Source organism: Myotis davidii, unplaced genomic scaffold (assembly GCF_000327345.1).
Source record: "Myotis davidii unplaced genomic scaffold, ASM32734v1 scaffold21, whole genome shotgun sequence".
Taxonomy (NCBI): domain Eukaryota; kingdom Metazoa; phylum Chordata; class Mammalia; order Chiroptera; family Vespertilionidae; genus Myotis; species Myotis davidii.
The window spans coordinates 534174-550407 of record NW_006292573.1 but is presented as its reverse complement, the minus strand read 5'-3'; the positions used below and the strand labels follow the sequence as shown (position 1 = coordinate 550407).

General features: G+C 35.1%; 1 protein-coding gene across 2 annotated transcripts in view; it reads right to left on the bottom strand.

The window, feature by feature from the left end:
* The window catches only part of STRN3 (striatin 3), a 105102-nt gene that overhangs the window by 16260 nt on the left and 72608 nt on the right, over positions 1-16234 (bottom strand). The window contains exons 9-13 of one of the 2 annotated variants that reach the window (XM_006766013.2): positions 15060-15170; positions 4604-4737; positions 3184-3359; positions 2939-2986; positions 2565-2686 (exon numbers count right to left, since the gene is read on the bottom strand). In XM_006766013.2, coding sequence (XP_006766076.1) covers positions 2565-2686; positions 2939-2986; positions 3184-3359; positions 4604-4737; positions 15060-15170 — 591 coding nt within the window. The remainder of the gene's footprint in view (positions 1-2564; positions 2687-2938; positions 2987-3183; positions 3360-4603; positions 4738-15059; positions 15171-16234) is intronic. The other variant, XM_006766014.2, reaches the window with a different exon arrangement.

The window sequence follows — 16234 nt, the reverse complement described above, 5'->3', positions numbered from 1 at the left end:
CTGCAAGCTCAGAGGCCGGCAAGGCAGGCAGGGAACGTTGGTTTCCTCCGTCACTGAAGCAAGCAAGACTCATGTTAGCTTCAAGCTGCCTGGCTGCCGGCTGCCATCTTGATTGGCAGTTAATTTGCATATCGCCCTGATTGGCCAATGGGAAGGGTAGCGAAGGTATGGCTAATTACCATGTTTCTCTTTTATTAGATAGGATACTATAACAAGTTATGTGAATGCACTCTTTCAGCGAACTAGCACAGATTTCTTTTTTCTTTTTTTGGTAGGTTGCAAATTTAATAAGCAAGAGAACTTACATAAAAGGCTTGTTTTGAATGGCAGCAAGACAAGTAGACTCTTAAGTGCATATAGAGGCCTTAACTGAGTTCAGTAATGTATTCAAGCCAGCTGGTCTCAACGTCTTACTGTTTCAAGGCTATATCCTTAAAAAGGACTTCTATTGCGGGAACAGTAAGCAAACCGTACATTCTAAGGACAGGGGAGAGGGTATAAGTTGCCTCAAGGGTGAACTATTGTATTCCTGAGTCTCTCATTGAGAAGCCTCCAATTGCCTGGGTTCAGCTCAAGCATGAATTTCTTTTTCCTTCTTCACAATTTCATGGATAGGAACTTCAGCATATTTTATTTTCCTATTTAGTCAAAAACTTTCACATTCTCACTTAAAGGAAGCATTTTATAGCCCTGGCCGGATGGCTCAGTTGGTTGGCGCATCATCCCATACACCAAAAGGTTGTGGGTTTGATCCTCAGTTGTGGCGTACAGGAGGCAATGGATCGATGTTTCTCTCTTTCTCTTCCTCTCTCTCTCTCAAATCAATAAAACAACAACATATGCTTGGATGAGGATTAAAAAATAATTTCTTTTTGGTATATTCCAATTGGCAGTATCAATTCTCTTGCACTTTGGGGCCATTATTAAGTAAATTAAAGGTTACTGGGACATAAGCACTGCCATACCTGGATACCAAGTGACTAACGGACAGGTAAGCATACACAGTGTGGATATGTTGAAAAAAGGAATGATTCATATCTAGGGCAGGATCGAGCAGTAGGATGCTGGATTTCATCATGCTACTCAGACTGTGTGCAAGTAAAACATAGCACTTACCAATTTTTTATTTCTGGAATTTTCCAGTTAACATTTTTGGACCGTGGTTGACCTCAGGTAACTGAATCCTCAGAAATCAAACTGCTGAGAAGGAGGGTCTACTATACTAAAATTACCCTTTTATATTGTATATTTTAGTTTGAATGTCACCATTTTAGACTACATGCAAAGAAAGTTCCACCCGTTACTCCCTCTCATAGAACTGTACTATCATAGTACTTATCACGGTTTTTAACTATACTCTATCCCTTTGCTTATCTGTTTAATGCCTATCATTTCCATTAGACAATTCTTACTTCTTTTTTTAAAAAAATATTTTTATAGATTTTGAGAAAATAAAAGCGAGAGGGAGAAAGAAACATCAATGTGAGATTGAAATATTCGATTGGCTGCCTCCTGCACACCTCCTACTGGGGATGGAACCTGCAACCTGGGCATGTTCCATGACCAGAAATCGAACTGGCAATCTGTCGGTGCATGGCACAATACACAACCAACTTGAGCAACACCACCCAAGGCTAATTCTTACTTCTTGATGTAGTACTTAACACCAAACCTGGCAAAGTTAGGCACCAAGTGTGTGTTAAATAGAAACACTAAAGAGCTCAAGTTCTTCTTAAATAAACCAACCATTAAGTAGACCACTGTTTATTTAACCACCAGAGGCTCGGTGCACAAAATTTATGCATGGGGGTGGGAGTCCCTCAGCACAGCCTGAATCCTCTCCAATCTGGGACCACTGGCTCCTAACTGCTCACCTGCATGCCTACCTGATCACCCCTAACCATTCTGCCTGCCTGCCTGATCACCCCTAATCACCTCTGCATGCCTGCCTGATCTCGCCACTAACTGCTCCCTGCTAGCCTGATGTCGCCCCTAACTGCTTGCTCCCCGCGCCGGACTGCTCGCCCACACTGAACCATCTACCGGCCTGATTGCCCTCAACTGGCCCCCACTGCCGCGTCCCAGGCCCGGGACACACGCAGGCAGAGTCACGTTAGTGCTGGGCGGGGAAGCACGCAGGCAGCATCATGTTAGTGCTGGTCAGGCCTCCACAGGGGGCCACCCCCAGGCCGGGCCACACAGAGGCCCTCCTGGTGATGGATTGTGACGGCGTGGCGCAAGTCCCCAACACTGCAAGTCCCCGCCCACCTGTGCCTGCTGCACACAGCCTGCTGATGGGTCATTATGCATGAGAGCATCCCAACCAATTTGCCTATTATCCTATTATTAGTATAGATATTTTGGACACCATAGAGAAAGTACCAATTCACAGGCCTAAATATTCCTGGCCTATTTTCTAATGTTTCCCCTTAATAAAGCAAATTATTAGAAATGGAATAACAAAACAAGGAAACTAATACATGTTTAAACAAGCTTCTAGCTGAGGTATTTACTTTTGCCAGCTCCATGCACTTAAAAATATATATTTTGAACCTTTTACTTACCGTATGTATCATATGGATCCACATTAGGGCTAGGCATATTCCACCACTGGATGGTTGCATCTATACCACCACTGAAACACTGCTCTCCATTAGAACTAATAGCTAATGATAGAACAGGGCCACTATTATAGGAAGAAAAAGAAAAAAGTTACTTATAAAGCTTAGAAAAGAAACTCATATACGCAGTCTCCAACCTCTGAATTTGTGTGGCATCTTAAAACTATGTAAGGTAAACATGTACACTTGAATAGTAATGACTATATTCTCCTAATACAATTATTAATAAAATAAAATATTAATCAAGTACTGTCTTTTCTAATATAAAACAAACATTACTACAATTTTATAAGATTTATGGATAAAATAAAACTTACATGTGGGCCCTAAATGTGTAGATAGGCTCTACATCTAAAGAGGCACTCCTAAAAGGGGGTAGGGGGAGAGAAAGGATGGGAGAGAAGACAATTAAATAATCGTAAACCATTGGCTGATATTCAAGAATCATTAGGTAAGATCAAATTGAGTGCATGCATGATATGGGACCATAAAAAATAATTACTTCTAATTTTTGACAAATTTGGAAGGGAAAAAAAACATAGGCTACCGTTAAAATACTTACTTTTTGGCAGGAACTGTTTTTTGCAAGTTCCAAAGTTTCAGAGTATGATCCTCAGAAGCGGTAACTAGCACAGGTTCTACAGGATGAAAAGCTAATGCCCGGACTCCATCAAAATGGCTACGTAGTGTATACTTGGGATTCCATGTCTTTCGAAAGGCATCTTTATTGGCAGGCAACTAAAAAGAAAAAGCACAATATTTAGTGGTAAAAGTAGTAAATTAATAGACATGTGGAATTTTTATTTGTTTTGATGTGTTTAAAACATATATGTTAAACTGCTTTGCTAAACTGTCTAGTAGAAAATTTAATGTACCTATAAAGCTTTATAATAAATCTTTATCATTTAATAAGAACTAAGAATAATTTCATTAGCTTTCAAATACCTACATCAAATGGAGTCCCTCAATCTGTTTTACCTAATCATCAAGCTAAACTCAAAGGTCCTAGGAAATATCAGATGAGAACAAAGAACTACCATGCTGCAATACCTTATATGAAAACAATAAAAATTAAATAAATTACTACCAAAAATCCAAGAGTACAATATTAATAGTACAGTTGTCATTCCAGAAAATTAGCAATGTGAAGTTTTTAAAGGCAGCAAGTTAAGGTACTTCCCAAAAATTTGAACTAAAGACACTTTAAGAATATGTTCATCATTACTGTTGATACTGACATGAGGTTAATCTTTTTATCATCATTTCTCCATCTGTAAAATAGGTTATGAACTCTCTTCCAAACTAGTCAAGTTTACTAGAATTTAGTCCCCTATGTACTTTATAAAATGTAGAAAAAATGAATTCGTTAAAAAACAAAACATTTGCTGAAAACTGCAAATTCATTATATAAAAGTTAAACAAGTTTAGTTAACTCTCAATTGAATGTTTACTGTATATAAAAAATTTAATCCCAGACTAGTTTCACCACTAACACTGTCCTTCCCATTTCCCCTCCATCCTCCCCCAATCCCTCAAATGAAGGACTGAAAATCAGGAAATGGCAACAAGCTAACTTGAACATTATCCTTAAAAAAATAAAAGTTCCAAAATAAAACATGCTTTTTAAGAAGTGTCCTGAAGTGATCAGGCTATTTTTATCCTTAACACTGAAATATGGCTTAACTTGAATAAATAATTGAGAGTTGACTACTCAAGATAGATATTTATTGATCAGTATTTTAAGATAATCAATCATCCCAAACTCCTAACTAATCCACCACAATACCTAAGAAAAATTTAACCACCACAAAGAAACTAGTTATTAAAAAAACACACAACTACATGTCACTTCAACTCAACATATTGACACACAAACTTATCTTTTCCATGCACCTTGATATTAATTCTATTTTATAAGTGTTTCCAAAAATAAGGAGCCTTCTATTAAATCATTAAAAAATTAAAAATAAAACTGCACTTACATCATAACTATAGTCTGCATCATTTGTTACCGTCAAGTCTGCAAGGTCTCCAAGGCCCAGTACACTTAACAAAACATCATCAGAACCCATAATAAATGACTTGCCTCCTCCAGATGGAAACGTTATTGGTTCAGCTATAAAGAACAAAACCGCTTCTTAAATGCTGAAAAATCATACAGTATAAGACAATATTGTGGGGGAAATGTAAGCACTTAACAGTTATAATACAGTAATATAAATTGTATCTTCCCACTTCCCTCCTTATTTCTTCCACTCAAAAAATCCTATTACTAAATAGTAAAAAATAAATGTTTATTTAGGAACTACAACAAAATCTCCCACAAAGCAAATAAATGTGTATTAGATATATTATTCCAGGTTGGGAGGTGGGGCACAAAAGCTCTATTTAAATCACTTTATCACTTCAGTACAATTATAACTATAGTATTTTTTAAATATTGTAAATTGTTGGGAAGTCCTTTCGCTTTGCATCCTATTTGCTTAGAAGTGCTAGGTATTCTAGTTCCTGATAAAAATTAATATAAGCATTCAAATTAAATTATCTCCATCTATAATGCCATGTATCAATTTCTTGAAATGAAGCCTTAAATTACTCAAATTCCTCCAATAACAGCAATGGTCTAGAAAGAGGGCAGTTCTACCACCAACAATGTCAATTTCTTTCTGCAAAAGGTTAATCCATGTGATATTTAGAATGCCTTCCAGCTTTCAAGGTTTGACTACAATTGTTTATTGTAACTTCCCTTTTATTTACTATGATACTTCTAAAATAAAATAACTATAGAATTTTAAGTTAAATTTATAATACTTTGAGCAATTAAAATCAAACACTGTCATAATTAGAATAACTATACTAATATATAAATATTTTGCTATAACAGTTATAGTATAAGCAATAATTCTCAGTTATCATTTCAAACATGCTTTGAAAGCAAAATTTTAAGCTTAAGATGCCAGGGGAAAGTACACAAGTCACTGTAATAAAAAACAACTCAATATATCAAAACAAATTTAAAATTCATGAGCAAAATTAAAAGAAAAACAGTATATAAAAACTCAAGCTAATTATCAATTTTGAAAAATTTGAATGATATAAATTTAATACACTATAGGAAACATAACAGGTATAACACTTGTCAGTCATCATTATCACAACTACTGAAAAAAATTAAGATACAAGTCAACTTTTCCTAGATAAATACTATAGCAAAAGTAAAATTAATCTATATTTAGACTATCTAATTATTTATCAAAGTAAGCAATAATATAAAAGTAAGCTATATAATTTGACTCAAATCAAGTCTTACATGACACTGCTAAAATGAAGTTGTGAGTCAACAGCTAATCTAGAGTAAATTTGATAGAAAATATACATAGGGATACTAGTAGTATTTAATTTTTGATTGATTATACTAATTGAAACTGAATAATGTATAGTACTGACCCTTCCTACCAATATTTAGTATGCAATTATTGGTAATACCAAAGCAGCTAAGAACAATAAAATCAATATTTTAAAATTATGTTTAAGAACAATTATATAAAAATTCATTTGGTACTATTTACTAAAAGCATTTTTAGCCAGTACTAGGTCATATATTTCTTTTAAGCTCATAATTTGTTTATAAGAAAAGTTAGAACAAAATGCCACAATTCCTTCCACTCACAATTATACAAATCTCAATAAAACCCTAATAAAATAACTTTAACATAATAAATTAATTAGCATTATTACATATTCTTTTTACAAAGATATTTCTAATCAGTTGTTGACCAATGTAGGGGCATGTGAAGGGAAGTGCCTGGCTATCCGGGCTAGTTTTATTGGAGTTTCAAACAAAAAGTTAGTATTTGTATCCATTTCTAATTAGTCATATGACTACATTTCTCAATTGTATATATAGCAAGCTATGCTGCTCACTCAGCATTTATTACATATATATGTGAAAAAATCTTTTCAGCTATATTTCTACTTTCCGTAATCACCCATCATCACTGTGGATGTGATAATCACAGTAAATATTCAATTTATTCACTCTTGTTTTCTTATAGAGGAAATTAATTTGTATTCTATAAATTCACTTTATTAATGTTAATACAATTACTTATAGCACATAATCACATAGGCATAAAAATGTCATTGGCAATTCAAAGAAAAATAAAATTATTAAAAGCAGCTTTTAATGATGAAAATTATGACACTTTTTATTAATAGCCTAAAAGATTTAACAATTAAACAATACTATTATCATTTCCCTTTATGGAAATATTAGGGTCCCAAATGGGATCTTACAACAAGGTCCTTTTGTAACTAATCCTCCTTTTTATAGACACTTAATGACCAAGGAAACCTCTGTAGCTCACATAATCAAACTCTTCTTCCTCCTTCAATTTTATCAAAACTAAAGAACACAGCCCAATAACTGATTCAGTGTTGACATGGTATATCTTAAGTCTTTACTAAAAATAGTCTGAAAGGTTGGGATACAGAACTTTCTCTTTCTGAAAACAGACATTTTGTCTTTACAAAATGATGTATGACATGGACTTCAACAAGAAAGTATGAAGTTGGAGGTTGCCACTAAAAAAAAAGAGAGATTATGAACTCTGTTTCCTTCTTAGCTTTATGTAGAGACTGAATTTGCTTCTTTTAAAATAAATGCTAAGATTTACAATTAGGTTTGTACTTAACTCCCCATTTCCTATTCCTTCCACCATTAAGAGTTATATCACTGACTCACTTTTTTTTTTTTAAAGGACACACACATAAGCACACAAAGAGAGCACTAAATTGATTTAAATGCAAAATCTACAGTTCAATGTACAACACAAACTACAAAAATTTTAGCAAGTTTACCTATGCATTATTTGGCAAAACAACCCAAAAGCTAAAGAAGATAACCACCTGAAATGCATAAAATGAAAAATAATGGATTTGGTATGTGGATTTTAGAAAATACTTCCTGATGTAAAACAGGAAAATAGCTCAATAGCAGAAAATAGATTTGGAAAAGTCAACAGACTATTTTACTTTTCATGCATTAATATGTTTTGTTTGGCTTTATTATTTCTCACCATAATCTGTAATTGTCATATCTGCATGCAGATATGATTCTAAGAGGGGAAAAAAACGCAAAATTATTTGTTTAACTGTAAGAAAAATGTGCTACTAGAGAACTCCTAAAGGAGAATGGATGTATTAAAATTTTTTTGACTGAGGCATCAAATTGTTACATAGCGAAAACAGAAACATCAATGAAATTCAAATCTATATGCCGAATTATTAGATAATTAAGTATCTTATACTAGAGGCCCAGTGCATGAAATTCATGCACTGGGGGGCTTAGGGGGGCGGGGGGAGGGGAGAAGAAGGCGGTCCCTCAGGCAGACCTGTGCCCTCTCGTAGTCCGGAAGCCCGAGGGCAGTGGTTGGCAAACTCATTAGTCAACAGAGCCAAATATCAACAGTACAACGATTGAAATTTCTTTTGAGAGCCCAATTTTTTAAACTTAAACTATATAGGTAGGTACATTGTTATGATGGCAGTCGGACATCCTTATCCTTAGCACTGCCACAGAGGTGGAAGAGGCTCCTGCCACCACTGCTGGGCTCGCCAGCGTGAGCCCGGCTTCTGGATGAGAGGCACTCCCCCTGTGGGAGTGCACTGACCACCAGGGGGCAGCTCCTGCATTGAACATCTGCCCCCCTGGTGGTCAGTGCACATCATAGCGACCGGCTGTTCTGCCATTCAGTCAATTTGCATATTAGCCTTTTATTATATGGGATCATGTCACAGTAAGCCCTTGGTAAGAATTCAGTCTCATTACTTAGAATTTTAAGTATCTGCACCTAAATTATAAATAACTGAAATATATATACATATCTTCAGCTAAAATCAATTCTGGAAAACAAAAAATGCCTAAGTAGTACTTTCATTTCATGCACATTTCTAGTTTCATTACCAAGTATACTTGGTACCAAAGTTAAAGAATAAGATGCTGCCTCATTCTAAAATGATTTTTTAAATTGCTATTTTCTGTAAGCTAGTTAGATTTCTGAGAGGTTCTCTGAATTGACCCCTGGGATAAAAACAACTCTATCTAAAATTAGCCAGTGTGGTTCAGTGATTGGAGCATCTGCCTGCCCACCAAAGGGTAGCAGGTTTGCTCCCTGCCCTCAGTCCAGGTACATGTGGGAGGCAACCAATCAATGTCTCTCTCTCAAATTCATGTTTCTCTCTCTCTTTCTCTTCTCCCCACTCCCTTTCCCTCTGAAAAGCAGTGGAAATAATATCCTCGGGTGAGGTTTAACAACACACATACACACACACACACACCCCAAAACAAAGACACAGGAGCAAAAAATTTCAAAAATCCCTTAGACAATTACATCACGAGCTTGCCCAACATGTTCTATGAAGATGATTTAAAGCCATTTTCATTCCAGCCAGTGTCGCTCACTTGTTTGAGTGTCGAGCTATGAACCAGGAGGTCACGGTTCAATTCCCAATTGGGGCACATGCCCAGGTTGTGGACTCAATCCCCCGCGTGGGGTGTGCAGGAGGCAGCCGATCAATGATTCTCTCTCCTTTTCCCTTCCTCTCTGAAATCAATAAAAATATATTTTTAAAATAAGAAAAAAATAAAGTCATCTTCAGCATTTTAAAACAGCAGCAAATTATAATACTAAGGAGATGTGACTTGGAATTAACATCTCCTGCAATGTAAATAAAATGGTAGCTAAACTTTATACCTTCCTCTGCTCTTGCACCTTCATAATCAGTCATTCTAGTAGTGGATGAACTAGACTGACTGATTAATGATTCCTGAAGGGATGTGGGGCAGCTCTTCATGTCCCAGATCAGCTATGATGTCATAGAGTTTTGTCCTGTTGACCCTTGTAAATTAATGTCAGCAGTAGAGGTTCTTTTAATGGCTACCACTTTACTTGTTTGCAGCCTCTAAAACCAACTTACTAGCAAAACAGGATTTTAAAGAATTTCCAGTTACAAAAATCTCAAATAATTAAAGATATCTTCAGTTTTCCATGTCATCCCCCCAAAACATTAAAATGATTTAAATATTTAAGATATTCCATATTTCTGTGAATGTTACTATAAATACATTGTTTTATACATATATAATTGAGCCTTTTGTCACTGAACTAAAGTTCTATAAACTCATAGACACAGAAGGTACCACTAAAACAACAAGAAATGTTGGTGTTTAAGGTTAATATTTAATAACAAAGAATAAAGCATGAGTTTTTCCAACTTAATGAACTATTTTGAAAAGTTAACAAAGAAATAAGTACAAATGATTTTTTTTATGAGGGTGCAACAAACAATTAACTTTCCCTGGTGTTTTTGTGGATATTTTCCTGCCACATTCACACAAGTTTTTCATTAACAAACCAACCCAAAATGTGTTTTCACTTTTTCCAAATTTGAAAAACCTGCTTTACCCATAAACTCTGATTTCCTCATTATTAAAAGAAATACTTAAAAAGTTAAGTTTTCCCTTTTCCAATGTATTGATAATCAAGTCAGATGATGTATAGAAATTCTGTAACACCAATAAAGGAGAGAAGAGAAATGACAGATAAATCATATTCTATAAATGGAAAAGACAGGAAAGTTAGGATATATTAGAATCAGTAAGAAAACTAAGACAAGTCAATCACTAAGAACCATGTACATATTCTCAGAATGTGAATCTTTGAAAAGGGAAAGCCTCTAAATCTTTTAAAGGAAATGAAATAAGCATCAATTTTATAGGTATAAATAGCTTAGGAGTAACAATAAACCATAAGATCACTTGTTAAAGATGTATTACAATTTAAAATTTCCATGTTGAAAACTGAAACAGACAAATATCAAAGCAAGTCTTAAAAGATTTTTAAATTCCCTCATATTCTAGAGATTACAGATGCTTCATGCTTGCTTCAAATCATGATTTACATATTACAAATATGTTACTGATTTACATATTTTTATATGCAGAAAAAATGGAGAGCATAGGAAGCCCAAAAAATCCTACCTGATCAAGATTTTAAGAAAACTAATTAACTTAGAACTTCCTCCTCACTCCCTCCCCCAATTACAGAAATTATTAAAAAATGAAAGGTCTTGCCTGGATGGCTCAGTTGGTTTGAATGTCGTCCCATGCACCAAAAGATTGTGGGTTCAATTCCTGATCAGGGCACATACCCAGGTTGTGGTTTTGATCCCTGATCGGGGCATGAAGGGGAGGCAACAGATCTATGTTTCTCTGTCACATCAATATCTCCCCCCCCCCCATTCCTTCTTCTCTCTAAAATCAATAGATATATCCTCAGGTGAGGATCTATATATATAAAAGCCTACTATGCAAAGTGTCCCCTTGGGAGTTCAACACCAGGGGGTGGCACGGAACAAAGGAAGGACCCGGCAGGCAGCCGGCAGCCAGGGAAGCGAGGCCCTGGCTGGCAGTAGGCAGCCGCTAGGGACCCTACCCGTACACAAATTTCGTGCACTGGGCCTCTAGTTAAAAAATAAAAAAGAAAATAGAGTTTTAAACTAGATAATATTGTATCATTGGTAATTCCCTGATTTTCATCATTGTGCTGTGGTTATGTAAGAGAATTTCTTAGTAGTTCGGTAAAGAACTCTAAAGTATTTAAGGAGCAACATGTCTATAACACTCAGTTTTCTGAGCTGTTCAAAATAATAACTATACATTTTTCAAAGAGTAAAGGATAAAGCAAATATGGTAAAATGTTAATATTTGGGGAACCTGGATAAAAGGTACATGGAACTCTGCACTATTCCTGTAACTTTTCCTGAGCCTAAAATTATAGCAAAATAAAAAGTTAAAAGGAAAAGGAAGCTTAACCCTTTTGAAGCCTGAGGTAAAAATAACTGCCTCAAGTCTCTTTAGGTTCATAGTCTTGCCTTTTGGAAGTACTGATAAAGTAAAGCTCTTCATGCATACCTCGCTTAGCAAGAAATTAACACTGAATTGTATCTATAATCCAAGACAAAATTGTCACTTTTAAGTCTTTTTTTTTTTTTTTTTGCTTCAGATAGGGGGACAAAAGGGTGGGGTGGAATGAACAGATAAACGTTAGCATCTTAGCTCTTGATTTTAGAAGACTTTCTATTAAAGAGTCAAATCATGGCTGAGTCTTTACAAAGTTAAAAAGCTGGTAGATATTTTTGCCATTTTTTTCCTTTCCATTAAAAGGGTAGTTAGATTGGTTTACGACTATTGATTCCATATGGTAAAGTTGGCAAATAATTTTCTTCCCTCTAAGAAGTTGGACAAAAAAATCTATAGAAACTTAGTGCTAAAATCCAGTAGGTATGAATCATTCACATTTTGGAATAAAGAAAAAAGAAAATCAAAAGGCTACAGCTTATGAATTATTCTAACTTGTACAAAGCTACATCTGGGAAAATATCAGCATAAAAGCAAAAATATAGGTAATAAGACTGCTAAGAAAATTTATGAATTATCTTTTCATGTGAAATTGTATATCAGTATTAATATGATGGTCTGCATGAAATAATTCCATTCTAAGCTTATGACCCATCAATTTTTTAAAAGCTTTTTTTTAGCCCTGACTGGTTTGGCTCAGTGGATAGAGCGTCAGCCTGCGGACTCAAGGGTTCCAGGTTCGATTCCAGTCAAGGGCATGTACTTTGGTTGCGGGCACATCCCCAGTGGGGAGTGTGCAGGAGGCAGCTGATCAATGTTTCTCTCTCATTGCTGTTTCTGACTCTATACCTCTCCCTTCCTCTCTCGAAAAAAATCAATAAAATTTATATATAAAAAAAGTGGGTTTTTTTATTTCCTTAAGTTTTATCACTATGGGAGGGAGTCAAAACGAACATTTTCTTACTGAACTCTATATTCAAGAGGAAAGAGCTCTTATTTATCTAAATATAAAAAAGAATTTATTATTGCCTAGTTCATTCTGAGACATTTTGTTGGAAACGTCATCTTTATATCTATATATAGATAACCTTAAAATACTGATGTTTACAAAAACATTAATTATGAGAAACATTCTAAAAGTTTAACTAGTGGAGGGTAGGCTAAATCAACAAAATGCAATACTGTGTAAACGCTAAAATTATATTTTATTTAAGGTGACTATAAAACTAAGGGGGAAATGAGTTAAAAATATGATATCCTTGCTGAAAAATTAAAAAAGGTTTACATATAAACACACTTAGAAAAAGTTGGAAGGATATATATATACCATGCCAAATACTAATCTCTAAGTGATAGAAATGCAGGTGATTTTGACTTTTTCTTTGTTTCTATATATTTCTTAAATTGTCTGGATAACAGCATGTGTTATTTTTATGGTTATAATAAGCAAAGTTAGTTCAATTTTTGAAAAAACAGATACAAGTTAAATTTAAAGGGGGCTGGCTGAATAATACAGCACAGATCTGGATAACAAAATTGCATTGAGACATGAGAGCCTCAAGGTAAGGCAGGTTCCCCAGCTTCTGATTTAATCACAGCAGTTCTCTTTTACCCCTTTCACATATTAGGTTTTCCAATATTTTGGTTGTCAACAGGGTACCTTGTTTAAAAAATAAATTAAAAACGCTAAACAGAGGAATATTCATTTATATAAAATGTTTTCTGTAAGTTATTAGCTAAGTAGGCAACTAACAAAACTTTACATACTGTGATCCTTTAAAACAAATTAAAATTTTATGAGGATTTTAAATTTTTGTTTAGATCATCTGCTTCTAGTATTTCTTAAACAGGTACGTTTTTTAAAATAAAACATTAATCTTATTTCTTAACCTCACAAAGGCATAGATCTAATTATATACTATCAGGAAAAAGGGGGTATTTTAATTAAAAGCAACACTATCTAACATTTTCTAAAGAAACCTTCAACAAATAAGTCAGTTTATGAATAAGACATAAAATAAGTAATGTAATATTAAAATAAACTACGTGGTTTCTTGGGGGGAAAAGACTCAATCCCTAAAATTCTAATGCCATTGTGTCTATGTTAAAATAGTTAATCATGCAAAAGTACTTTTATATTCAACATGCATGAAATACGTAGGTAAGCGATTTTAGAGCTGAACACAGCCCTGTCCAGCACTAAGTATTTTAAAACACAATAAGCAGTTCACCATATTGTCTCAAACTTCTTAAAATTACCTAACCAGCTGAATCTCTCAAATGCCACTTATTAGCTTCCACAATAAATTAAACCATAGTGAAAATGCTTTACTGAGGGAAATTACACCATTTTTCATTATACCTGCCATTTTATAAACTACTTTTTTTTGTCAACAGAGAAAAAAATATGACAGACTGCTTATATGGTTTTTGCCTCTGTCATACACTGTTTTCTCCTTGATGGTTAAAAAAGCTAGACTAGCTCTTGCTAGCATGGCTCAATGGTTAGAGTGAAGGCCTGTGAACCGAAGGGTCGTGGTTTGGATTCCTGGTCAGGGGCATATACCTGGGTTGCAGGTTCAATCCCCAGCCTCAGTCGTACAGGAAGCAACCAATCAATGTGTCTCTCTCACATCAGTGTCTCCCCCATCCTCTCTCTCTCTCCCTCTCAAAAAAAAAAAGTCAATGAAAAAAATACAACTCAGGTGAGGATTAACAACAACAGGAATCAATGAACAATTCAAAATTATACCAAAAGTAAGTTTCAAGTTTCTCCATTTAGTTGTTACTGTCAGACTATATCTTTCAGGTACCTTTTAAAAGTTTAACAAAAATGAATTACTTCTTTGAGAGGTGCTATAGCTAAATTTATACTTTTATAGAATATTAGCCAGGATACACATATTGAAAAATATATCAAAGGCAACAAAAGACACTCAGCTATTGACTAAACAAATCCTACTACCACCATTACCCTCTCCTCTGGCCTTCCCTATACCACAGTGTTCAAGAAAACAGTACTAGGAGAGTTCTTTGCTGTTGTTTGGGGCTAGATTAAGATCAGAAAGCTAAAATTAAGAAAAAGCCTTTCCTAATCACTGTACTTCAGGATTCCCAAACTAGGAAATGTAGCCTGGCTATGAGTTGGTTGTAACTATAAACCCTATGTAATAAAAATAAATAAATTTATACTTTCTCCCTTTGAACCATTTTCTATTATTTTTAATTCCAAGGCCATCATTTCTTACAACTTGGTAAACTTTTTAAAGCTTACAAAAAAAACACACAAAAAAACACTACCTTGAAATCTTTCCTTAATTCTTATCCAGTATTTAAGATGATTTTTTCACTTGACCAATAATACATCCTAAATTATATTCAAATAAATTTCAATTATATAACAAAATTAAAGTTAGTTGCCCCCTTTATGAAATAAAAAATGTACACCCAAACAAAAAACAAAATTTAAGATTTTTGTCTCAAAGATTGGTACATAAAAATTATAATAGAATCTGCACTTTTCACCCCTTTCTTCCCCTTTCGTTCCTTCTTGTACTGTTCCTTCACTTTACTTATTAGTCCCTGGTCTACATCCCAAACCTCAGTAGTTGGGGAGAGGTCATCTTTATCTACATTCAGCATATTATTAAAAGAAAAAAAATCAGCAATTGGCAATGCAAGGTGTTGGCATAAACTCATATAGCTTTACATAATCATAATAAAAATGTACTAACTGCATATACTCAAAATACTTCAAAGGTGCAGTCTCAGTTTTGGTATTTACACCTCAAACTCTAAATGCCCATCTGACAAATTTCTAAACATGTAATACTAATAACAGTTAAATGGTGTTTCATTTCTATGAATCACAAATTTGAAGGTTATTCTTTCAATAACTGATGTTCTTTCAATGGACTGATACTAGAAATCTAGTGTTATAAAAAATAAATCACTGTATCTTTGTAAAAATGTTAATTTAGTCAGCATCATAAAAGCACATGAATGAATACATGCAAATTACTCAAAAGTGCAAGCTGGAATGGTCAGTGCTGTTTTATCGATGAAAATATTCATGCATCTTCTGTCATACTGATTCTGCATGCAGAGGGTAACTGTACCAATGGAGAAGCATTCTAGTCCAATAAATACATAAATATAGTTCCAAATTACAGTCTCAAATAATCCCTACAAAGCATTTAGAGAATCACCACCTCTGCCCCACCCCACCCGACCCACATGGTTCAACATCTCATTACCTTCTTCCATTGGTCTACAACTAACATTAGCAAATAACCCTCAAGTTCCACTGAAGAATTTCTATAGAGGTGATTAAAAAAAATTTTTTTTTTTTAATGATAAACCTAGAGGCCCAGTGCACAAAAATTTGTGCACTCAGGGCGGGGGATGGAGGGGGTCCCTCAGCCCAGCCTGTGCCCTCTCCCAGTCTGGGACCCCTCAGGGGATGACCACCTGCTGGCTTAGGCCCACTCCCCAGGGGATTGGGCCTAAGATGGCAATCAGACATACCTCTGGCAGCCCGGCAGCCCTCGGGGGATGTCCACTTGCCAGCGGGGAGCAGACCTAAGCTGCAGTCAGACATCCTTAGAGCTGCTGAGGAGGCAGGAGAGGCTCCCACCACCACTGCTGTACTGGCAGCCATCAGCCTGGCTTGTGGCTGAGCAGAACTCCCCCA